This window comes from Oncorhynchus gorbuscha, unplaced genomic scaffold (genome assembly GCF_021184085.1).
Source record: "Oncorhynchus gorbuscha isolate QuinsamMale2020 ecotype Even-year unplaced genomic scaffold, OgorEven_v1.0 Un_scaffold_681, whole genome shotgun sequence".
Taxonomy (NCBI): domain Eukaryota; kingdom Metazoa; phylum Chordata; class Actinopteri; order Salmoniformes; family Salmonidae; genus Oncorhynchus; species Oncorhynchus gorbuscha.
In genome coordinates, this window is record NW_025745762.1 from 197,272 (window position 1) to 222,244 (window position 24,973).

Consider the following 24,973-nt stretch of genomic DNA (forward strand, 5'->3'; position numbering starts at 1 on the left):
TGGCCTGGAAGACGAGAGGAGATTTCCAGAAAACAACTCAAATCATTCAACACCGACAAAAGCAGATCGGAGGAGTGCTATCCTTACATACAGAACAATGGAAGTCAGTGAGAAAATATAGAATGTCCTGTCTTACACTGTGGTCTCTGCAGGGAGCGACTGGTCAGGGAAGCTGGGATGTATCCTCCTTCCTCATCCACACACCAACACTGACCTGGAGACAGTTACAACTCAGTCAATATAACACTGACCTGGAGACAGTTACAACTCAGTCAATATAACACTGACCTGGAGACAGTTACAACTCAGTCAATATAACACTGACCTGGAGACAGTTACAACTCAGTCAATATAACACTGACCTGGAGACAGTTACAACTCAGTCAATATAACACTGACCTGGAGACAGTTACAACTCAGTCAATATAACACTGACCTGGAGACAGTTACAACTCCGTCAATATAACACTGACCTGGAGACAGTTACAACTCAGTCAATATAACACTGACATGGAGACAGTTACAACTAAGTCAATATTTACATTTTACATTTAAGTCATTTAGCAGACGCTCTTATCCAGAGCGACTTACAAATATAACACTGACCTGGAGACAGTTACAACTCAGTCAACATAACACCACTGTAGCTACTTCATTAGTCTCATCTGTTTCCAATCAACATATTATGAATGAAACAATGAGATGTTGCTCATTATGAGAGGTGTCCTTCTAGTAGGGTCTAGAGAAGGTACAACGACCGGTACTGTGGCTTGTATTACACTACTACAGTTACAATGTAGAGTTGGCTTGGAGGTCAGAGGTCGGAGGTGTGACTCTGACCTGTGCTGGGGTGGCACTGGGTGGGCAGCCACTGTCTGTGGGCATCACACTGGGGCCTGTAGGGCTGGTATCCCAGCAGTAGAGACGGTCTCTCCTCCACAGATGCTGCCTGCTGGCTCTGCCAATAGAACCGCAGAGCTGGGAGAGAAAATACAACACGTATGTTCACAGTGTGTTTGACTGCAATATTAACGACATGTTTCAGTTAATAACAACAACACTATGAGAGAGAAACAATGACATTGAGATGACACTAAATATTACAACAGTAGCCACCTAACACTCTTTAGTAGTTAACTCCTGGCAATGAAAGAAACAAGTAGTGGAGCGCGTCACGCAGAGGAGGATATGACGACGTATCTAGAGGATATGACATCACGCCAGACACATACTGGAGTGGGCAGCAAGTCGTAGAGCAGAGTGTGAGTGGCTCAGCAGCCTATCAGAGAGCAGCGTGGTCTGGTCGGAGGAGGAGAGGGCGTGGAGTAGCTCGTCAGAGGTCAGACGGAGACCTTCAGCCAGCAGGTAGCTGGTACCCCAGAGGAGAACATCCAGCAGAAGACCATGAGTTGACACACAAACATGTTGGAGAGGTTCTGACTAACGGAACAGTACAGTGTCTTTAAAATACAACATATTATTAATAGTACAAATAAATATAGTCACACTCTTTACATGGTCCAATAATGTGCTGGGTAAACACCCAGGTGTCTTCAGGGTTACCTGTAGCCCAGAGGGATGTGGGAGCTGTTGGAGAGGAGGACCAGACGCTCAGCCTCCTCCTGGAATTGGTCCACCTCAGCCACCGCCAGGGAACAGGAGCCTGGAGCTGACCCTGGGGAGGGAAGGGGAGAGAGGGGGGGAGGACCTGGAGACGGAGGAATAGCTCAAACAATTGTTATGTCCAAAATTACACCCTACCCCCTTAATGAATAATGTAGTAGTTTGGACCAGGCCACCCTACCCCCTTAATAATGTGGTGGTTTGGACCAGGGCACCCTACCCCCTTAATAATGTAGTGGTTTGGACCAAGGCACCTTACCCCCTTAATGATGTAGTGGTTTGGACCAGGGCACCCTACTCCCTTAATGATGTAGTGGTTTGGACCAGGGCACCCTACTCCCTTAATAATGTGGTGGTTTGGACCAGGCCCCCCTACCCCCTTAATAATGTAGTGGTTTGGACCAGGCCACCCTACCCCCTTAATAATGTGGTGGTTTGGACCAGGGCACCCTACCCCATTAATAATGTAGTGGTTTGGACCAAGGCACCTTACCCCCTTAATGATGTAGTGGTTTGAACCAGGGCACCCTACTCCCTTAATAATGTGGTGGTTTGGACCAGGCCCCCCTACCCCCTTAATAATGTAGTGGTTTGGACCAGGGCACCCTACCCCCTTAATTAATAATGTAGTGGTTTGGACCAGGGCACCCTACTCCCTTAATAATGTAGTGGTTTGGACCAGGGCAAGGTAATACAGCTAGATGGACTGCACACTATGGGCCAGTTTACCGGACACAGATGAAATCTGGTCTTGGACTAAGAAGCAATTTCAATGTCCATGGAACATGCTTTTCAGTCCAGGCCTGGGCTTAATCTGTGTCTGACGAGTGGTGGATCTGCCTACTCACACTGAACAGTCTGTCCTGAAGGGATAGTGGCGTGTCTCTCTCCCAGGAGGTCCAGACAGAAGCAACTCTTTCCCAGACACTGCAAGGCCACGTAGCTCCCGTCCTCCGCACACTTCGGCATGAACACCTCTACCCCAGCAGCCTGGCCTGACTTCACCTTCAAATTGGATCAAAGTGTATTGGCATATGCACATCGTAGGTTTACACAGTAACACTACCATGAAACGCTTACTATCAAGCTCTCTGCACAAACAGCGCAACCAACATGTAAAGTATTCAACAAAGATACAATAAAAACAAGACAAAGTGAGTTCAAATACAGCACAGAATGAAAGGGTCAGTACTGTAGTTATTTACAATACAGCACAGAATGAAAGGGTCAGTACTGTAGTTATTTACAATACAGCACAGAATGAAAGGGTCAGTACTGTAGTTATTTACAATACAGCACAGAATGAAAGGGTCAGTACTGTAGTTATTTACAATACAGCACAGTCAGTACAGAATACAGCACAGAAGAAAGGGTCAGTACTGTAGTTATTTACAATACAGCACAGAATGAAAGGGTCAGTACTGTAGTTATTTACAATACAGCACAGAATGAAAGGGTCAGTACTGTAGTTATTTACAATACAGCACAGAATGAAAGGGTCAGTACTGTAGTTATTTACAATACAGCACAGAATGAAAGGGTCAGTACTGTAGTTATTTACAATACAGCACAGAATGAAAGGGTCAGTACTGTAGTTATTTACAATACAGCACAGAATGAAGGGTCAGTACTGTAGTTATTTACAATACAGCACAGAATGAAAGGGTCAGTACTGTAGTTATTTACAATACAGCACAGAATGAAAGGGTCAGTACTGTAGTTATTTACAATACAGCACAGAATGAAAGGGTCAGTACTGTAGTTATTTACAATACAGCACAGAATGAAAGGGTCAGTACTGTAGTTATTTACAATACAGCACAGACAGAAGGGTCAGTACTGTAGTTATTTACAATACAGCACAGAATGAAAGGGTCAGTACTGTATTTATTTACAATACAGTACAGAAAGAAGAGTCAGTACTGTATTTATTTACAATACAGTACAGAAAGAAGAGTCAGTACTGTATTTATTTACAATACAGTACAGAAAGAAGAGTCAGTACTGTATTTATTTACAATACAGTACAGAAAGAAGAGTCAGTACTGTAGTTATTTACAATACAGTACAGAAAGAAGAGTCAGTACTGTAGTTATTTACAATACAGTACAGAAAGAAGAGTCAGTACTGTATTTATTTACAATACAGTACAGAAAGAAGAGTCAGTACTGTATTTATTTACAATACAGTACAGAAAGAAGAGTCAGTACTGTAGTTATTTACAATACAGTACAGAAAGAAGAGTCAGTACTGTATTTATTTACAATACAGTACAGAAAGAAGAGTCAGTACTGTAGTTATTTACAATACAGTACAGAAAGAAGAGTCAGTACTGTAGTTATTTACAATACAGTACAGAAAGAAGGGTCAGTACTGTAGTTATTTACAATACAGTACAGAAAGAAGAGTCAGTACTGTAGTTATTTACAGACAGGATGCAGGTAGAGAAGAGTCAGTACGGTAGTTATTTACAGACAGGATGCAGGTAGAGAAGAGTCAGTTCGGTATCTATTTACAGACAGGATGTAGGTAGAGAAGAGTCAGTACGGTAGTTATTTACAGTCTGGGGGAGTGTCATAAAGTAATTACCTTCTGAGCAGCCGCTCGCTCCCTCTCGCATCGTGACGGACACCTTGGCCTTTGACCATTGAAACGTGACCCTGTGACCTCCTGACCCTGGGGGTCAGCACACCAACACTCCGAGCCTTGGCACTGGATCTCCTGATACTGGCCACTGTCATCACAGCTGGGCACGTACAGGGCAGAGGGCTCCCTCTCACAACCAGCACCACTGGACTGGGCGCTCTCAAACAGGACCCTGAACAGCTCACCTTTTGAATTCAAATGATTTTCATTGATTTGGGTAAAAAAGCAACTAATACAGTAAGATGTACATTGAATCCCCAGTGGACAACACATTTATCTAAACACTAGTTTCCAAAGAGCTCCTCGAATCCCCAGTGGACACATTTATCTAAACACTAGTTTCCAAAGAGCTCCTCGAATCCCCAGTGGACAACACATTTATCTAAACACTAGTTTCCAAAGAGCTCCTCGAATCCCCAGTGGACAACACATTTATCTAAACACTAGTTTCCAAAGAGCTCCTCGAATCCCCAGTGGACAACACATTTATCTAAACACTAGTTTCCAAAGAGCTCCTCGAATCCCCAGTGGACAACACATTTATCTAAACACTAGTTTCCAAAGAGCTCCTCGAATCCCCAGTGGACAACACATTTATCTAAACACTAGTTTCCAAAGAGCTCCTCGAATCCCCAGTGGACAACACATTTATTTACATTTACATTTAAGTCATTTAGCAGACGCTCTTATCCAGAGCGACTTACAAATTGGTGCAACACTAGTTTCCAAAGAGCTCCTCGAATCCCCAGTGGACACATTTATCTAAACACTAGTTTCCAAAGAGCTCCTCGATGGTAGAAACAAATAACTTGTAATGATTTTTAAAAGTCAAGACGAAGTTACAAAACGAACCTAGCTGGGTGCTGTCCTCGGCTTTGGATAAGAGGATGGTTTGGCGTAGGGTGGAGAGGAAGTCTCCGTTTTCCAGGGTGGCGCTGATGAGTTGAACCAGATCTTGGTTGTTTGCCAGACTGGCTTGACTGAAACTCAACGTGCCACTGACACCGACGGCCCCAGTGAAGTTAAACATCCCAGCGTTTCCTAAGAACTTTCCTCCGAACAGGTTCTCCTGGAGTCTCTTGGGGTTGGAGGCTAGAGATAGGGCCTTGAGGGCCATGGCCCCGCTAGGGAACATCCCCTGGATCGTCTCAGCCAGGATGTCTCCTAAATCGGATCGCTCGGAAAGGGACTCTCCTAGAGACCCCAGCAGGAGCTGTTGGAGTTGGGGGCTGCATGGAGACAGAGGGCTTGGGACTGGGTGTGTCTGTGAGTCCTTGGCTGATGGCACCTGACCTGAGGGGCTGGAGAGGAGCCTGGAGAGGGCCTGGCGACGCTCAGAGGTACAGTCCTTCACTCCAGCACCTGTGTTCAGTAGAGGGAAAATGGCATGTTTCTATGAATTTTCTATAGAGACCTAAAATATTGACTGTTGTTTTTTTAATGGCTTCTATGTACAGCATGATAAATCAATTTCCCCTTGTGGGATAATAAAGTTAACTGAAATGAAAATACAAAACAACGCAGATAAGCTTTCATTCAGTAAGCGATTATTGAGGTGTGCTCTCTGTCTGCACAGTCAATGGTATTGTACTGTTGGTTTGGAACACCTGAATGGTCAAATTATTATAATCAACAACACTGTTACTTAGTTACCACAGTCAATGGTATTGTACTGTTGGTTTGGAACACCTGAATGGTCAAAGCATTATAACCAACAACACTGTTACTTAGTTACCACAGTCAATGGTATTGTACTGTTGGTTTGGAACACCTGAATGGTCAAAGCATCATTTGAAACCAACAACACTGTTACTTAGTTACCACAGTCAGGGTGTCCTCCATGTTGTCGTGTCCCAAAGATCTCCTTCCCTGTGGGGTCGACACACCAGCACTGCCCACCCGCCTGGCACTGTGTTGGCACGTAACCCCCGTCGGAAGCACAGGACGCCACAAACACATTGCCAGCTTGGGCACCAGCGGATCGCTCGCTCTCACAAGGGCTGGGGCCTACAGGACAGATAGGGAGGGAGAGAGGGAAAATTAAATACCGGAAATATAATGGGAACCAGAGGAGGCTGGTTACGGGAGGACAGCTTCTAATGATAGCAGGAATAAAGGGAATGGTATCAAACACATGGAAAGCGCGTGTTTAATGTGTTTGATTCCAGTCTAGTTATTCGCTATGAACCCATCCTACAAATGAAAGTGTCACCAGCCACCACTGATAGAAACGAGGCCAGATTGATGAAACTAACGTACATCTGAACCTGCCAGTCATCGCCAGCTGGATGGCCAGGAACCTCCTCTGTAGGATACGGTACATGTTGGTCTGGGAGAAGGAGCGACCTGGTTCCAGACCTGAGAAGGCTGTGTCGTACACCTCATCTAGCAGCAGCTCCACACCTGAACACAGGTAAACAAGGATTTTACTAACACACACTGTTTAATAGTGACACGTCTTGCTCTTCATTGTAATCAGAGGGCTGATATACATACTATGCATGCCAGTCTCTCTTGGTTAAGAGTTGAGGAGAGACTGACTGCATCACTTTAAAAAAAATATTTTTTCTAAGAAACAATGTGTTGAAAATCCCAAATTGTTTGCATAGTCAACTTAGACACAGCTCTGACACACACACTTACCCCACCAGACATGACACCAGGGGTCTTTTCTAAGTCCCCAAATCCATAACAAAATCAAGAAAGCTAACAGTATTATACAGAGCCATGATTGCATCCGTTCCTCTTATCTCTTATTGCTCAAATAAACAGCAAACTTGGTTTCAAAAACAGATAAAGCAACACCTCACAACACCTCTCCTCTATTAGACAGATATTGTGTGTGTATCCACTGATACGTAGGCTATGTGTGACATTTTAAATGTATGTAGTTCTGTCCTTGTCTATTAATGTTCTATATTATGTCATGTTTCATGTTCTGTGTTGGACCCCAGGAAGAGTAGCTGCTGCTTTCTCAACAGCTAACGAGGATCCTAATAAAATAATATACCAAAATGTTACCGTTATTTAAAAATATCTATTTCTGATTCTTGATGAAAATCCAGTTCAGAGTTATTGTAAATCATGGTTCCTGTGTGTGTGTGTGTGTGTCACCTGTTGATGTAGCATCTATCTCACCTGTGCTGGGGAGCTCCCTGCCTCTGCTGTCAGCACAGAAACAGTAACTGGACACCTCTGGGAACATCTGTCTGAAGCTGCTGAACGTCTGGAATACTTTAGGGAACCTGTGGAAGATATCAGACCTCTTCTCACTTCACTCTGTCTAAAATAGGCTAAGAGAAGAGTCAAATACATGACAGTACTCTGTAATACTAATTATAATACTACAATACTAATTATAATACTACAAAACTAATTATAATACTACAATAATTATAATACTACAATATTAATTATAATACTGCAATACTAATTATAATACTGCAATACTAATTATAATACTTCAATACTAATTATAATACTACAATAGTAATTATAATACTACAATACTAATTATAATACTGCAATAGTAATTATAATACTACAATACTAATTATAATACTACAATACTAATTATAATACTACAATACTAATTATAATAGTATAATACTATAATATAGAGTGCATGTAGATGACAAAGTAATTGAAGTTATCTGGGAGGGACTCATTAAAGTTGTAAAGAGTTCGCTCTTCCACAAAGATGGACAGTATTTCATTAACTTACAACATTGATCCACATACAATAACTCTCTTCAAGAGCGCCTGCCTTGATGGTTAAAGGAAGCCGCAAAATAAACATTTCATGTACGAAGTCACCGCCATCCTCCTTTTATTTGTGTTGCCAATATAAAAAGGAATCTCTTCCTTTACGTTTTTGATCTTGGGAGTCATTTGAGAAATGTCTGCTGGCTGTTTGGCAGTTAAGACCAGTTCCTGAGTGGTTTTAGAGAACCAGGAACAACTTGACTCTTGACCCCTTGGCTGTACTTGGCTGGAGCTTGGAGTGATAACAGAGACAGTCTTGTCCAGGCTGGGGGTCAATCATGCAAAGAGTTCACTGCACAAGCCCGGGTACACACACTAAGTAGGGAATATAATGCCATTTGTTGCCGAGAGACGGATGTCAAAACATCTGCTAGCCAGAAATAGACACAAGACCAAAATTATTATTATAAAATTATAATTCAAGTTCTGAAAGTAGACATTTTTGTGTAGGCTACAGTGGTTTGGGTTGGAATTTTTGCAGCTGCGGTAACTAAGAAGGACTGAACACCCTCCACGTGAAGGAGAGGAACGTCATACTCCTCCATGAGATTTACAACGTGTCAACTATTTGTCCAAACCCACATTCCAGATGAAATGTTTACATATTGGTGGATCATCTGAAACATCTGGAATGATTTCATTGTTTACTTTAGACACTGTGAAACATTTCTAATGAATGAGGGGAGGCAGGTAGCCTAGTGGTTAGAGGAGGCAGGTAGCCTAGTGGTTAGAGGAGGCAGGTAGCCTAGTGGTTAGAGGAGGCAGGTAGCCTAGTGGTTAGAGGAGGCAGGTAGCCTAGTGGTTAGAAGAGGCAGGTAGCCTAGTGGTTAGAGGAGGCAGGTAGCCTAGTGGTTAGAGGAGGCAGGTAGCCTAGTGGTTAGAGGAGGCAGGTAGCCTAGTGGTTAGAGGAGGCAGGTAGCCTAGTGGTTAGAAGAGGCAGGTAGCCTAGTGGTTAGAGGAGGCAGGTAGCCTAGTGGTTAGAGGAGGCAGGTAGCCTAGTGGTTAGAAGAGGCAGGTAGCCTAGTGGTTAGAAGAGGCAGGTAGCCTAGTGGTTAGAGGAGGCAGGTAGCCTAGTGGTTAGAAGAGGCAGGTAGCCTAGTGGTTAGAAGAGGCAGGTAGCCTAGTGGTTAGAGGAGGCAGGTAGCCTAGTGGTTAGAAGAGGCAGGTAGCCTAGTGGTTAGAAGAGGCAGGTAGCCTAGTGGTTAGAAGAGGCAGGTAGCCTAGTGGTTAGAGGAGGCAGGTAGCCTAGTGGTTAGAGGAGGCAGGTAGCCTAGTGGTTAGAGGAGGCAGGTAGCCTAGTGGTTAGAGGAGGCAGGTAGCCTAGTGGTTAGAGGAGGCAGGTAGCCTAGTGGTTAGAGGAGGCAGGTAGCCTAGTGGTTAGAGGAGGCAGGTAGCCTAGTGGTTAGAGGAGGCAGGTAGCCTAGTGGTTAGAGGAGGCAGGTAGCCTAGTGGTTAGAAGAGGCAGGTAGCCTAGTGGTTAGAAGAGGCAGGTAGCCTAGTGGTTAGAGGAGGCAGGTAGCCTAGTGGTTAGAGGAGGCAGGTAGCCTAGTGGTTAGAGGAGGCAGGTAGCCTAGTGGTTAGAGGAGGCAGGTAGCCTAGTGGTTAGAGGAGGCAGGTAGCCTAGTGGTTAGAGGAGGCAGGTAGCCTAGTGGTTAGAGGAGGCAGGTAGCCTAGTGGTTAGAGGAGGCAGGTAGCCTAGTGGTTAGAGGAGGCAGGTAGCCTAGTGGTTAGAGGAGGCAGGTAGCCTAGTGGTTAGAGGAGGCAGGTAGCCTAGTGGTTAGAGGAGGCAGGTAGCCTAGTGGTTAGAGTGGAGGAACGGCAGGTAGCCTAGTGGTTAGAGTGTTGGACTAAAATCGAATCCCCGAGCTGACAAGGTAAACCTCTGTTGTTCTGTCCCTGAACAGTTAGCCCACTGTTCCTAGGCCGTCATTGAAATTAAGAATTTATTCTGAACTGACTCGCCTCGTTAAATAAAGGTAAAATAAAATAAAAATGTGTGAATTCTGAAAATTGCAATAAGTTCACAGGAGACCAAGCGTCTCCATTCCTCATAACATGTTCCAGTCACCATACACAAGAATAGGATCCTATCAGGTCAGAAATGTAGAGCGAGGAGGGAAAAATAAAGTGAATTTGGGCTCCCAGTTCTCCTGTCAGCGCATCAAATCAAATCAAATCAAATCAAATTTATTTATATAGCCCTTCGTACGTCAGCTGATATCTCAAAGTGCTGTACAGAAACCCAGCCTAAAACCCCAAACAGCAAACAATGCAGGTGTAAAAGCATCAGTGTCCACGGGTCTAAGCATTACGCTGCCATCTAGAGGCAGAAACGATAAAAAGTCTCACTCACACACCGGATCCCAATGCACAGCCAGGTCTAAGCATTACGCTGCCATCTAGAGGCAGAAACGATAAAAAGTCTCACTCACACACCGCATCCCAATGCACAGCCAGGTCTAAGCATTACGCTGCCATCTAGAGGCAGAAACGATAAAAAGTCTCACTCACACACAGGATCCCAACGCACAGCCAGGTCAAAGCAAACCCCCCAGCAGTGTGTTTGTGTGAGCGAGTGATAGATGAGATTCCAACGGTCCAACAGTGAATGTCAGCATCCCAAACGGTACATTATTCCCCTGATATAGTGCACTACTTTTGACAAGGGCCCTATGGACCCTGGTCAAAAGTAGTGCACTAACTACACATACGGAATAGAGTGTCATTTGGGGCGCAAACTTAGTGCATATCTTTCCCTTCCAGGCACTCACCTGTTGAACGTGTGCAGCAGGTCCAATACCATCCTGTCAGTGGTGTTGACAAACTTGCACTGCACGGACAGGAAGGAGCCGTCGGCCGAGCACTGAGGGGGGGAGCGTTCCCCGACGCCGTGGAGGAGACGCCTCGACCTCACCTCACAGCTGCCTGGGCCTGAGGGAAAAGGTCAAAGGTTGTTCTGATCAGCTCTAGTCATTTATATATTACTGTGCTGTGTGGCTAAGTTGGTAGAGCATGGCAATTGCAACGTCAGGATTTGTGGGTTCGATTCCCGCTGGGGGGGGTCACCCATTAGAAAATGGATGCACATAATACTGTCGGTGGTAAATGACATATCAATACACAACACAAGTCATCCTGCTCCTAACTAACTCACACTGAGAGGGCTTTCCGTTCTGCCGGGTCCCGTAGAGCTCCATGCCTTCCAGGTCTACACACCAGCACTGTCCCCGGGCGCTGTCACACTGCACCGCCTGGTACTCCCCAGAGGCCTGGCACTGGGGCACCAGGGGGGCATCGCCACTCAGCAGGGCCTGCTGTCTGTGGAGCTGGCAGGACGTCAGACCTGTGGGAGGAGGAGGAGGAAGAGGGTGAGGAAAAGGACGAGGAAGAGGTCAATGATGATAGACAGCATTTACATAGTGCATCTCAAAAGGTCTTCCAGTGCTCAACATGAGCCTGGCTCGGGTTCCCAGGGGGAATTCATCCCATCAGGCACCAATGTGGTTTCACTGTTAAAACAGATATTTAGGAAGAGGGGCGTTCTGCTCACAGTACACAGCTGATCCGTTCTGTCTGGATCCAGAGATCTCAGCTCCCTCTGCGTTCACACACCAGCACTCACCACCAGCACCGCTGCACTGGACGTGTCTGGAGCACACAACAGTTAGGAGAGAGCAGGGAACAGCGGCACGCTTCCCAAATGGCACCCTATTCCCGGCATAGTGCACTACGTTTGACCGGAGCCTTAGGCAAGTAGTGCCCTACATAGGGATTGGGAATAGGGTGCCATTTGGGACATATTCAGGGAAATTGCTTCTTTACTGTCCTGGCTAGCTTTACCGTCCTGGCTAGCTTTTACCGTCCTGGCTAGCTTTTACCGTCCTGGCTAGCTTTACCGTCCTGGCTAGCTTTACCGTCCAGGCTAGCTTTACCGTCCAGGCTAGCTTTTACCGTCCTGGCTAGCTTTTACCGTCCTGGCTAGCTTTTACCGTCCTGGCTAGCTTTACCGTCCTGGCTAGCTTTACCGTCCTGGCTAGCTTTTACCGTCCTGGCTAGCTTTTACCGTCCTGGCTAGCTTTTACCGTCCTGGCTAGCTTTTACCGTCCTGGCTAGCTTTTACCGTCCTGGCTAGCTTTTACCGTCCAGGCTAGCTTTTACCGTCCAGGCTAGCTTTACCGTCCTGGCTAGCTTTTACCGTCCTGGCTAGCTTTTACCGTCCTGGCTAGCTTTACCGTCCTGGCTAGCTTCACCGTCCTGGCTAGCTTTTACCGTCCTGGCTAGCTTTACAGTCCTGGATAGCTTTACCGTCCAGGCTAGCTTTACCGTCCTGGCTAGCTTTACCGTCCTGGCTAGCTTTTACCGTCCAGGCTAGCTTTACCGTCCTGGCTAGCTTTACCGTCCTGGCTAGCTTTACCGTCCTGGCTAGCTTTACCGTCCAGGCTAGCTTTACCGTCCAGGCTAGCTTTACCGTCCAGGCTAGCTTTTACCGTCCTGGCTAGCTTTTACCGTCCAGGCTAGCTTTACCGTCCAGGCTAGCTTTTACCATCCTGGCTAGCTTTACCGTCCTGGCTAGCTTTACAGTCCTGGATAGTTTTACAGTCCTGGATAGCTTTACCGTCCAGGCTAGCTTTACCGTCCTGGCTAGCTTTACCGTCCTGGCTAGCTTTACCGTCCTGGCTAGCTTTTACCATCCTGGCTAGCTTTTACCATCCTGGCTAGCTGTACCGTCCAGGCTAGCTTTACCGTCCAGGCTAGCTTTATCCGTCCTGGTTAGCTTGTGTCATATACAGCACTGTCAGGTATACCTGAATCGCCCGTCCTCTGAGCACTGGGGGACATGGTCTTGTTGCCGGGCAGAACTACCACCACGTAGAGACTCACACTGACTCAGGGTCTCAGACTCCAGTTGATATTCTGAAAACAGCAGCAAATACCATTTAGTTGTTCAAAACTGTGTCCATTTCTGTGTGGGGAAATTAAAGATGTTGTATTTGGCTTACAGGCATATTGCTAATACACACAGGAAACATTAACACAGCCTATATGATAGTATAATAAATACACTACATCCTCAAAAGTGTGTGGACACCTGCACGTCCAACACCTCATTCCAAAATCAAGGACAATTATATGGAGTTGGTCTCCCCCTTTGCTGCTATAACCATCTCCGGTCTTCTGGGAAGTCTTTCCACGAGATGTTGGATCATTGCGGGGACTTGCTTCCATTCAGCCACAAGAGCATTAGTGAGGTTGGGAACTGACGTTGGGTGATTTGGCCTGGCTCGCAGTCGGCTTTCCAATTCATCCCAAAGGTGTTTGATGGGGTCAGGAACCTGTGCAGGCCAGTCAAGTTCTTCCACACTGAACTCGACAAACCATTTCTAGTGACCTCGCTTTGTGCACCGATGGCATTGTCATGCTGAAAAACAGGGAAGGGCTTTCCCCAAACTGTTGCCACAAAGTTGGAAACAGAATCGCGTAGAATGTCATTGTTTTCTGTAGCGTTAAGCTTTCCCCTCACTGAACCATTCCCCTAGCCTGAACCATGAAAAACAGCCCCAGACCATTATTCATTTCCCACCAAACTTTACAGTTGGCACTATGCTTTTGGGTAGGTAGTGCCAAACCCAGATTTGTCCGTTTGACTGCCGGATGGTGAAGCGTGATTCATCACTCCAGAGAACGTGTTTCCACTGCTCCAGAGGGTGAAGCGTGATTCATCACTCCAGAGAACGTGTTTCCACTGCTCCAGAGGGTGAAGCGTGATTCATCACTCCAGAGAACGTGTTTCCACTGCTCCAGAGGGTGAAGCGTGATTCATCACTGCTCGGCCATGAAAACACATTTCACGAAGCTCCCGACGAACAGTAATTGTGCCGACGTTGCTTTCAGAGGCCGTTTGGAACTCGGTAGCGAGTGTGGCAACCAAGGCCAGGCGATTTTTACGCGCTTCAGCACTTGGCGGTCCTTTTCTGTGAGCTTGTGTGGCCTACCACTTTGCGTCTGAGCCGCTGTTGCTCCGAGACGTTTCCACTTCACAATAAAAGCACTTACAGTTGACAGGGGCAGCTCTAGCAGGGCAGAAATTAGACAAACTGACTTGCTGGAAAGGTGGCATCCTATGACGGTGCCACGTTGAAAGTCACTGAGTTCATCAGTAAGGCCATTCTACTGCCAATGTTTGTCTATGAAGATTGCATGGCGTTGTGCTCGATTTTATACAGGGTGAAAAAGCCAAATCCACTAATTTAGTTTGGAATATATAGTTTGGATATACAAAATACAAATAATTATAAACATAAAAAGCATAATAAGAAATAAGAGGTTTAAATTACAGCTGAAAATAACTTTGAAATATTCAAAAACCCCAAGATAAACTAAGAGCCCTAAGGTTTTACCTGAAATCTTCCCCTGAGACAGACAGAGGTAACACAGCAGCATGGAGGAGATCTGAACCAGGCTCATCATCTTCCTCAGTCGGTCTGCCCGTTGAACTGTGAGGAGACTGGGACTAAAACCTCTGGATTTATACCATCAGTGTTAACTGCAATGTCATCCTCCCCTAGGTAGTCACCGCACTCAGGATGGAGTGTGTGACACACGTGGTCCTCACTCGCCAAACATGGAACACTCGTGTGTGTTTGGAACAATGGAAGTTCTGGAACATTCTAGTGGGAGCAGCCAAGCCTGAGACTCAGAGAGCCATCAGAAGGGAGGAGATGGTCATGCAAGACTTGACCTGGGATGCAGTAGAAACCTCGAAACCAAATCGGATGAAAACGGACAGAAACGTCAAGCGGGACTATCTGATTTTGTCCAATAAGAAACTGTTGTTTACGTTGCAAAACATTTTTCTACGGTTTACACTAACAAATACGACCCGGGTGAACATGACTTGCACCTTCGGGATGATGCTCTTTCAAGAGCCAACGGACGACAGGTTTCTGAAGTCTAATGACATAAAACATGGAAAACAAGGCCAGCAACAGACAACACAGATTAACATTTGAATGTGTAACAGTTTAGCACACAACAACTTTGTAATATAAATCATTTAAAATAATAAGCCTAAGACGAGATATTAAATATCCAGAATATCTTTTTGTTTTTAATGGCATTGTACATGTAGTAAATCACAAAGAACAGGTCTTAAATAAACTCTTAATGTACAGCTGGTAAATGTCAATAAAAATCTACTTTGTTTTCTCCCCTACCGACTGGTTCTAAAACACTTTATATACAGGTTAATAGAAACGCTAAATAAACACAGTCATTTTTCTTCAAGTATATTTTATCCTCCTATGCTTTTCTATAGATGTTTCCTCATCTTTACAGTCAGAAAAACTGTACATAAAATGACCCAAAAAACAGCAATCAACACATTGCTTTTTTTTAAATACGCATTTTACATCCAGCTGGCAATTTATCTTACTGTGGTACAGGTCAAACGTGTCCCCTTAGCCCGAAGACATTGTGGTGTTATGTGACGTAGCAGCCATACTGGGGCCGTACTGAAAGCATCAAAAACCCCACAGACAGAGGCTACGTCCCCAAATGGCACCCTATTCCCCACACAGTGCGCTACTTTTTGAACAGGCTCCATAGGGCTCAGGGTCAAAAGTAGTGCACTACATAGGGAATAGGGTTCCATTTCGGGACATACACACAGAGACAAACGTGCCACAGATGTCCCGTGATATCAAGGCCATTTCTGTGGTTGTCATGGAGATATCCCGAAGACACACAGTTGTATGTCTGTCTGTGGATTGGGTATATTATATACACCAGTCAAATATATATATATATCTTTCCCCATGTTAACATTGTAAACTTGGTGGGTCATACCTTCAGACTTGGCACATAAAGAGAATGAAAGTTAACGATTGTAAAAGGTGGCAATAGATTCCTGAAATGAAATCAGAATGCAGTCGCTAAATGACTGATGTTAGCACTGGGTTTTAAACAAATCATCTCACCCTCGTGTGAACTTGAGGGGGAACTGGAATAGTAAAACATGGCAAACAAGTTTCAGACCACGTTTCCAAAACAGAACAGATTTCTGGCAGGTTCAAGCTCGCTACAATATCATCTAACATTCACCTCGGTGATTTAGTTTCTGCATGAACTCATATATCACACAAGCAAGGCTTCCACAGCTCCGCTCCTACTGAGGCAAGAGAGTGATGGGTCGTTTCCCAAATGGCCCCCCTATATTCCCTACATACTGTAGTGTACTACGGTCTAAAGTAGTGCACTATAAACGGAATAGGGTTCTATTTGGGACGGACCCATGACGAGGTGATCTCATAGCATTTTAATAATCTAATTGAATTAAATTGAATTTCAGCTATATCATAGAATGCGTGTGAACAGATTTAACGTACGTGGACAAACCCTCATTTCCTGGTTATGAAAACGTTGTGGACACTTCATAACAGGGAGTCTTAGTTAAAACAACAAACGTCCTGGGCCCTACAAACTAACACTGTGTTAAACTGGTACTTTTCATCCACAAGTCCCATTTCATCAACTCAATACTTGTCAGTTACTCAAACTCAAAACACCCTTCTTTCCAATACCAAGAGTCCACTGGACTCAACTCTTTCCTGTTGGTCTCTATACATCCATTCATCCCCCTTGTATTGAGCCAACTGAAGCTTCACTCCCACAGTCTGTCTAGGAGGAGAAGGTATGCTCAGTTTGACAGTTTATGGACCACAGCAGACGGTGTGCTTCGGTGCCAAAGAGAGAGGATGGGGTTCACCCTGGGTTTGGATAAGACTCTCCTCTGTGAAGTGCTGTGATGACACCAGATGCCTGGTGCTGTTGCCATGCTAACCCAGGCCAGATTCTACCTAGGTCAGGCCAACCCAAACTCACACAGAACACAGGGTGCTCATCTGTTGCACCTTGCTCAGGTCTGTGAGGAGCTGCTTGATGCGGTGTTTGAGCTGAGGCAGTCTGGCCAGGGGGTCCGGAGGCTCCAACTCCCCAGTGAAGTCCAGCCAGCTCTCCAACACTGAGGGACGCAGAGAGAGAGACGGTCAGGATCTAATAAGGTAAGAACGAGTTCCTCCTTCAATTACAATCGGGTCATTACCTCCCACTGCTTTGGTATTATTAGTGTATAGGATAGGACAGTGTAGTATTAGTGTATAGGATAGGACAGTGTAGTATTAGTGTATAGGATAGGACAGTGTAGTATTAGTGTATAGGATAGGACAGTGTAGTATTAGTGTATAGGATAGGACAGTATTATTAGTGTATAGGATAGGACAGTGTAGTATTAGTGTATAGGATAGGACAGTGTAGTATTAGTGTATAGGATAGGACAGTGTAGTATTAGTGTATAGGATAGGACAGTGTAGTATTAGTGTACAGGATAGGACAGTATTATTAGTGTACAGGATAGGACAGTATTATTAGTGTACAGGATAGGACAGTATTATTAGTGTACAGGATAGGACAGTATTATTAGTGTATAGGATAGGACAGTGTATTATTAGTGTATAGGATAGGACAGTATAGTATTAGTGTATAGGACAGGACAGTGTATTATTAGTGTAAAGGATAGGACAGTGTATTATTAGTGTATAGGATAGGACAGTGTATTATTAGTGTATAGGATAGGACAGTGTAGTATTAGTGTATAGGATAGGACAGTATAGTATTAGTGTATAGGATAGGACAGTGTAGTATTAGTGTATAGGATAGGACAGTGTATTATTAGTGTATAGGATAGGACAGTGTATTATTAGTGTATAGGATAGGACAGTGTATTATTAGTGTATAGGATAGGACAGTGTATTATTAGTGTATAGGATAGGACAGTGTATTATTAGTGTATAGGATAGGACAGTGTATAGGGTAGGACAGTGTATTATTAGTGTATAGGATAGGACAGTGTATTATTAGTGTATAGGATAGGACAGTGTATAGGGTAGGACAGTGTATTATTAGTGTATAGGATAGGACAGTGTATTATTAGTGTATAGGATAGGACAGTGTAGTATTAGTGTATAGGATAGGACAGTGTAGTATTAGTGTATAGGATAGGACAGTGTAGTAGTAGTGTATAGGACAGTGTAGTATTAGTGTATAGGATAGGACAGTGTAGTATTAGTGTATAGAATAGGACAGTATTATTAGTGTATAGGATAGGACAGTATTATTAGTGTACAGGATAGGACAGTATTATTAGTGTACAGGATAGGACAGTATTATTAGTGTATAGGATAGGACAGTGTAGTATTAGTGTATAGGATAGGACAGTATAGTATTAGTGTATAGGATAGGACAGTGTAGTATTAGTGTATAGGATAGGACAGTGTATTATTAGTGTATAGGATAGGACAGTGTATTATTAGTATATAGGATAGGACAGTGTAGTATTAGTGTATAGGATAGGACAGTATAGTATTAGTGTATAGGACAGGACAGTGTATTATTAGTGTAAAGGATAGGACAGTGTATTATTAGTGTATAGGATAGGACAGTGTATTATTAGTGTATAGGATAGGACAGTGTAGTATTAGTGTATAGGATAGGACAGTGTAGTATTAGTGTATAGGATAGGACAGTGTAGTAGTAGTGTATAGGACAGTGTAGTATTAGTGTATAGGATAGGACAGTATTATTAGTGTATAGGATAGGACAGTATTATTAGTGTATAGGATAGGACAGTATTATTAGTGTATAGGATAGGACAGTATTATTAGTGTACAGGATAGGACAGTATTATTAGTGTACAGGATAGGACAGTATTATTAGTGTATAGGATAGGACAGTGTAGTATTAGTGTATAGGATAGGACAGTATAGTATTAGTGTATAGGATAGGACAGTGTAGTATTAGTGTATAGGATAGGACAGTGTAGTATTAGTGTATAGGATAGGACAGTGTATTATTAGTGTATAGGATAGGACAGTGTAGTATTAGTGTATAGGATAGGACAGTGTAGTATTAGTGTATAGGATAGGACAGTGTATTATTAGTGTATAGGATAGGACAGTGTATTTAGTGGACCACCCCATTTACCATCAAGCTCCTTCTCTAGACCACCCAGACCATCCCATTTACCATCAAGCTCCTTCTCTAGACCACCCAGACCACCCCATTTACCATCAAGCTCCTTCTCTAGACCATCCCATTTACCATCAAGCTCCTTCTCTAGACCACCCAGACCATCCCATTTACCATCAAGCTCCTTCTCTATGAGGTCCATCCTGCCTGCCACCTGGTTCTGAACATCTTCTATGTGAGTGAGGAGGTTCATCTGCCACTGGAGACAGTTCCTGGCATGTTCCACGGAGTCTGGTCCCCTCTCATTCAGACAGCCAGGCACAGCCAGCACTGAGTCTGGTCCCCTCTCATTCAGACAGCCAGGCATAGCCAGGGAGCCAGGCACAGCCAGGGCAGTTGTCTTCTGTTGACAACACACAGCATTAACCTAACCACAAAAATCTAATCAAAATTGATCAACACATTTTACAGTTAATTTCCTTTAAAGGAATGCCGGTAGCCTATTGGTTAGAGAGGCACGACAGAAACCAGAGGGTTGCCAGTTCGAATCCCGGGTCTGACAGGAAAAATCTGTCCCGGAAGTGAGCTGGCAATTCAGAGGGGTTACATGGATCTAACCCTAGATACCACAGCTTTCCGTTGTGCACTTAACTCCACGGGTACCCCCTGTTCCTACCTCTCCATGTAGTGTATTGTCTTTAGGAGAGGTTGAGATAAACAGTCCCCTGATCCTACCTCTCCATGTAGTGTATTGTCTTTAGGAGAGGTTGAGATAAACAGTCCTCTGATCCTACCTCTCCATGTAGTGTATTGTCTTTAGGAGAGGTTGAGATAAACAGTCCCCTGTTCCTACCTCTCCATGTAGTGTATTGTCTTTAGGAGAGGTTGGGATAAACAGTCCTACCTCTCCATGTAGTGTATTGTCTTTATGAGAGGTTGAGATAAACAGTCCCCTGTTCCTACCTCTCCATGTAGTGTATTGTCTTTAGGAGAGGTTGAGATAAACAGTCCCCTGTTCCTACCTCTCCATGTAGTGTATTGTCTTTAGGAGAGGTTGGGATAAACAGTCCTACCTCTCCATGTAGTGTATTGTCTTTATGAGAGGTTGGGATAAACAGTCCTACCTCTCCATGTAGTGTATTGTCTTTATGAGAGGTTGGGATAAACAGTCCTACCTCTCCATGTAGTGTATTGTCTTTATGAGAGGTTGGGATAAACAGTCCTACCTCTCCATGTAGTGTATTGTCTTTATGAGAGGTTGAGATAAACAGTCCTACCTCTCCATATAGTGTATTGTCTTTAGGAGAGGTTGGGATAAACAGTCCTACCTCTCCATGTAGTGTATTGTCTTTAGGAGAGATTGAGATAAACAGTCCTACCTCTCCATGTAGTGTATTGTCTTTATGAGAGGTTGAGATAAACAGTCCTACCTCTCCATGTAGTGTATTGTCTTTATGAGAGGTTGGGATAAACAGTCCTACCTCTCCATGTAGTGTATTGTCTTTATGAGAGGTTGAGATAAACAGTCCTCTGTTCCTACCTCTCCATGTAGTGTATTGTCTTTAGGAGAGGTTGAGATAAACAGTCCTCTGTTCCTACCTCTCCATGTAGTGTATTGTCTTTAGGAGAGGTTGAGATAAACAGTCCCCTGTTCCTACCTCTCCATGTAGTGTATTGTCTTTATGAGAGGTTGAGATAAACAGTCCCCTGTTCCTACCTCTCCATGTAGTGTATTGTCTTTATGAGAGGTTGGGATAAACAGTCCTACCTCTCCATGTAGTGTATTGTCTTTATGAGAGGTTGGGATAAACAGTCCTACCTCTCCATGTAGTGTATTGTCTTTAGGAGAGGTTGGGATAAACAGTCCTACCTCTCCATGTAGTGTATTGTCTTTATGAGAGGTTGAGATGAAATTACATCCCAGTTGGACCTGACGTACAACTGATGAATAAAGTGATAGTCTTAAAAACAAACAAGAGACAATGAAGATCAACAACACCTTTCTTACTTCCTGTTCCTTGGCTGTGAAGTGGGTGGAGTGGGAGGCGGGGTTAGTATTAGTCATCACCAGGTCCGCCCCCACCCCTCCTCCCTCCTGGCTGTTGGAGCCGTGGGGGTCTGTAGAGGGCCAGTGTTCCAGCTGTCCGGGGCTGGGGGGTTTCTGGTAGCTGTAGAGCAGAGTGATTACAAAGACAACGATCAATAAAATACACGATGAACACACTGTCAACTAGTGACGGGCACCAATATGGCCAATTCAACACAACATGGATCATGTTTGATTCCATACCAGTGCCCATCGCTACTGAAAGCAGGTATTACTCAGCTGAACGTGTACCTGTGTTCGCTGGTGATGTAAGTGTCTGTCTTGGAGGAGTTCTGGTTGTTCAGAGAGTTGTCTGTCAAGTGGATGCAGTCAGGGAGACCGCCCATGGGCTGGTCCTCGTCAGAGTTCACCCATGACCGAGCCCAGAAGTGCAAATTGGGATTGTGTTTGTTCCTATAGGTGGACAAGGAAGTAATGGTTCATTTTGACTCCAAATGATCATGGATCCGTTTTAAATAGCACCCTATTCCCTTTATAGTGCACTAGATTTGACCAGAACCCTATGGCACCCTATTCCCTTTATAGTGCACTATATTTGACCAGAACCCTATGGCACCCTATTCCCTTTATAGTGCACTAGATTTGACCAGAACCCTATGGCACCCTATTCCCTTTATAGTGCACTAGATTTGACCAGAACCCTATGGCACCCTATTCCCTTTATAGTGCACTAGATTTGACCAGAACCCTATGGCACCCTATTCCCTTTATAGTGCACTATATTTGACCAGAACCCTATGGCACCCTATTCCCTTTATAGTGCACTAGATTTGACCAGAACCCTATGGCACCCTATTCCCTTTATAGTGCACTAGATTTGACCAGAACCCTATGGCACCCTATTCCCTTTATAGTGCACTAGATTTGACCAGAGCCCTATGGCACCCTATTCCCTTTATAGTGCACTAGATTTGACCAGAACCCTATGGCACCCTATTCCCTTTTTATAGTGCACTAGATTTGACCAGAACCCTATGGCACCCTATTCCCTTTTTATAGTGCACTAGATTTGACCAGAACCCTATGGCACCCTATTCCCTTTATAGTGCACTATATTTGACCCGAACCCTATGGCACCCTATTCCCTTTATAGTGCACTAGATTTGACCAGAACCCTATGGCACCCTATTCCCTTTTTATAGTGCACTAGATTTGACCAGAACCCTATGGCACCCTATTCCCTTTATAGTGCACTATATTTGACCAGAACCCTATGGCACCCTATTCCCTTTATAGTGCACTATATTTGACCAGAACCCTATGGCACCCTATTCCCTTTATAGTGCACTAGATTTGACCAGAACCCTATGGCACCCTATTCCCTTTATAGTGCACTAGATTTGACCAGAACCCTATGGCACCCTATTCCCTTTATAGTGCACTAGATTTGACCAGAACCCTATGGCACCCTATTCCCTTTATAGTGCACTAGATTTGACCAGAAACCTATGGCACCCTATTCCCTTTATAGTGCACTAGATTTGACCAGAACCCTATGGCACCCTATTCCCTTTATAGTGCACTAGATCTGACCAGAACCCTATGGCACCCTATTCCCTTTATAGTGCACTAGATTTGACCAGAACCCAGTACTACAGACAATGAGTTCCACAGTTCTCTTCAGTGTGATGAAAACGTTGCCCTACGTGTTGACAGGGGACCTACTGTAGTATGTCCATCTTCAGCTGTAGTCCGTGAAGGACGTTGTTGACACTGAACACGTCTGCTAACAGCTGATGGGTGGACACGCTGGTCTTACAGTTCTGCTCAGAGTAGTTCTCAGAGAGGAAGGACAAGCCGTACATCTGACCCTTGTTCAACCAGTCTTTGTCATGGAGATATTTGGCACTCCACCTTTGACCTAAACAACCAAAACAAATGGACATGTCAGGAAAACATGTTGATGATGATAATAATAATGTAGGAATATCTTGGTCTGGTTTGTAAATTGTATAGGGTAGGTAGAAGTTGCCTAGCCTGAGTGTCAGTCTGGTTTGTAAATTGTATAGGGTAGGTAGAAGTTGCCTAGTCTGAGTGCCAGTCTGGTTTGTAAATTGTATAGGGTAGGTAGAAGTTGCCTAGCCAGGGTGCCAGTCTGGTTTGTAAATTGTATAGGGTAGGTAGAAGTTGCCTAGCCAGGGTGCCAGTCTTGTTTGTAAATTGTATAGGGTAGGTAGAAGTTGCCTAGCCGTAGTGCCAGTCTTGTTTGTAAATTGTATAGGGTAGGTAGAAGTTGCCTAGCCTGAGTGCCAGTCTGGTTTGTAAATTGTATAGGGTAGGTAGAAGTTGCCTAGCCTGAGTGCCAGTCTGGTTTGTAAATTGTATAGGGTAGGTAGAAGTTGCCTAGCCTGAGTGTCAGTCTGGTTTGTAAATTGTATAGGGTAGGTAGAAGTTGCATAGTCTGAGTGCCAGTCTGGTTTGTAAATTGTATAGGGTAGGTAGAAGTTGCCTAGCCTGAGTGCCAGTCTGGTTTGTAAATTGTATAGGGTAGGTAGAAGTTGCCTAGCCTGAGTGTCAGTCTGGTTTGTAAATTGTATAGGGTAGGTAGAAGTTGCCTAGCCTGAGTGTCAGTCTGGTTTGTAAATTGTATAGGGTAGGTAGAAGTTGCCTAGCCAGGGTGCCAGTCTTGTTTGTAAATTGTATAGGGTAGGTAGAAGTTGCCTAGCCGTAGTGCCAGTCTTGTTTGTAAATTGTATAGGGTAGGTAGAAGTTGCCTAGCCTGAGTGCCAGTCTGGTTTGTAAATTGTATAGGGTAGGTAGAAGTTGCCTAGCCTGAGTGCCAGTCTGGTTTGTAAATTGTATAGGGTAGGTAGAAGTTGCCTAGCCTGAGTGTCAGTCTGGTTTGTAAATTGTATAGGGTAGGTAGAAGTTGCCTAGCCTGAGTGTCAGTCTGGTTTGTAAATTGTATAGGGTAGGTAGAAGTTGCCTAGCCTGGTGCCAGTCTGGTTTGTAAATTGTATAGGGTAGGTAGAAGTTGCCTAGCCTGAGTGTCAGTCTGGTTTGTAAATTGTATAGGGTAGGTAGAAGTTGCCTAGCCTGAGTGTCAGTCTGGTTTGTAAATTGTATAGGGTAGGTAGAAGTTGCCTACCCTGAGTGTCAGTCTGGTTTGTAAATTGTATGGGGTAGGTAGAAGTTGCCTAGCCTGAGTGTCAGTCTGGTTTGTAAATTGTATAGGGTAGGTAGAAGTTGCCTAGCCAGGGTGCCAGTCTTGTTTGTAAATTGTATAGGGTAGGTAGAAGTTGCCTAGCCTGAGTGTCAGTCTGGTTTGTAAATTGTATAGGGTAGGTAGAAGTTGCCTAGCCTGAGTGTCAGTCTGGTTTGTAAATTGTATAGGGTAGGTAGAAGTTGCCTACCCTGAGTGTCAGTCTGGTTTGTAAATTGTATGGGGTAGGTAGAAGTTGCCTAGCCTGAGTGTCAGTCTGGTTTGTAAATTGTATAGGGTAGGTAGAAGTTGCCTAGCCTGAGTGCCAGTCTGGTTTGTAAATTGTATAGGGTAGGTAGAAGTTGCCTAGCCTGAGTGTCAGTCTGGTTTGTAAATTGTATAGGGTAGGTAGAAGTTGCCTAGCCTGAGTGTCAGTCTGGTTTGTAAATTGTATAGGGTAGGTAGAAGTTGCCTAGCCTGAGTGTCAGTCTGGTTTGTAAATTGTATAGGGTAGGTAGAAGTTGCCTAGCCTGAGTGCCAGTCTGGTTTGTAAATTGTATAGGGTAGGTAGAAGTTGCCTAGCCTGAGTGCCAGTCTGGTTTGTAAATTGTATAGGGTAGGTAGAAGTTGCCTAGCCTGAGTGCCAGTCTGGTTTGTAAATTGTATAG

At 44.4% G+C, this 24,973-nt stretch overlaps 2 protein-coding genes across 2 annotated transcripts in view; both read right to left on the reverse strand.

Annotated features, from left to right (window-relative positions):
- LOC124019784 (thyroglobulin-like) overlaps positions 1–16,326 on the reverse strand; it is a 113,118-nt gene extending 96,792 nt beyond the window's left edge. Inside the window, exons 1-17 of the mRNA XM_046335210.1 lie at positions 16,323–16,326; positions 14,433–14,528; positions 12,840–12,948; positions 11,585–11,682; positions 11,189–11,377; positions 10,806–10,965; positions 7,408–7,514; positions 6,529–6,672; positions 6,091–6,276; positions 5,122–5,631; positions 4,213–4,454; positions 2,472–2,628; positions 1,564–1,708; positions 1,233–1,369; positions 841–978; positions 137–214; positions 1–4 (exon numbers count right to left, since the gene is read on the reverse strand). The exon at positions 1–4 is cut by the window's left edge and continues 91 nt beyond it. Of these exons, the coding sequence (XP_046191166.1) occupies positions 1–4; positions 137–214; positions 841–978; positions 1,233–1,369; positions 1,564–1,708; positions 2,472–2,628; positions 4,213–4,454; positions 5,122–5,631; positions 6,091–6,276; positions 6,529–6,672; positions 7,408–7,514; positions 10,806–10,965; positions 11,189–11,377; positions 11,585–11,682; positions 12,840–12,948; positions 14,433–14,528; positions 16,323–16,326 (2,504 nt within the window). The remainder of the gene's footprint in view (positions 5–136; positions 215–840; positions 979–1,232; positions 1,370–1,563; positions 1,709–2,471; positions 2,629–4,212; positions 4,455–5,121; positions 5,632–6,090; positions 6,277–6,528; positions 6,673–7,407; positions 7,515–10,805; positions 10,966–11,188; positions 11,378–11,584; positions 11,683–12,839; positions 12,949–14,432; positions 14,529–16,322) is intronic.
- The window catches only part of phf20l1 (PHD finger protein 20 like 1), a 31,882-nt gene continuing 22,024 nt past the window's right edge, over positions 15,116–24,973 (reverse strand). The window contains exons 25-29 of the mRNA XM_046335211.1: positions 22,829–23,024; positions 21,395–21,556; positions 21,056–21,224; positions 19,231–19,459; positions 15,116–17,053 (exon numbers count right to left, since the gene is read on the reverse strand). Coding sequence (XP_046191167.1) covers positions 16,911–17,053; positions 19,231–19,459; positions 21,056–21,224; positions 21,395–21,556; positions 22,829–23,024 — 899 coding nt within the window. The 3' untranslated portion in view covers positions 15,116–16,910. The remainder of the gene's footprint in view (positions 17,054–19,230; positions 19,460–21,055; positions 21,225–21,394; positions 21,557–22,828; positions 23,025–24,973) is intronic.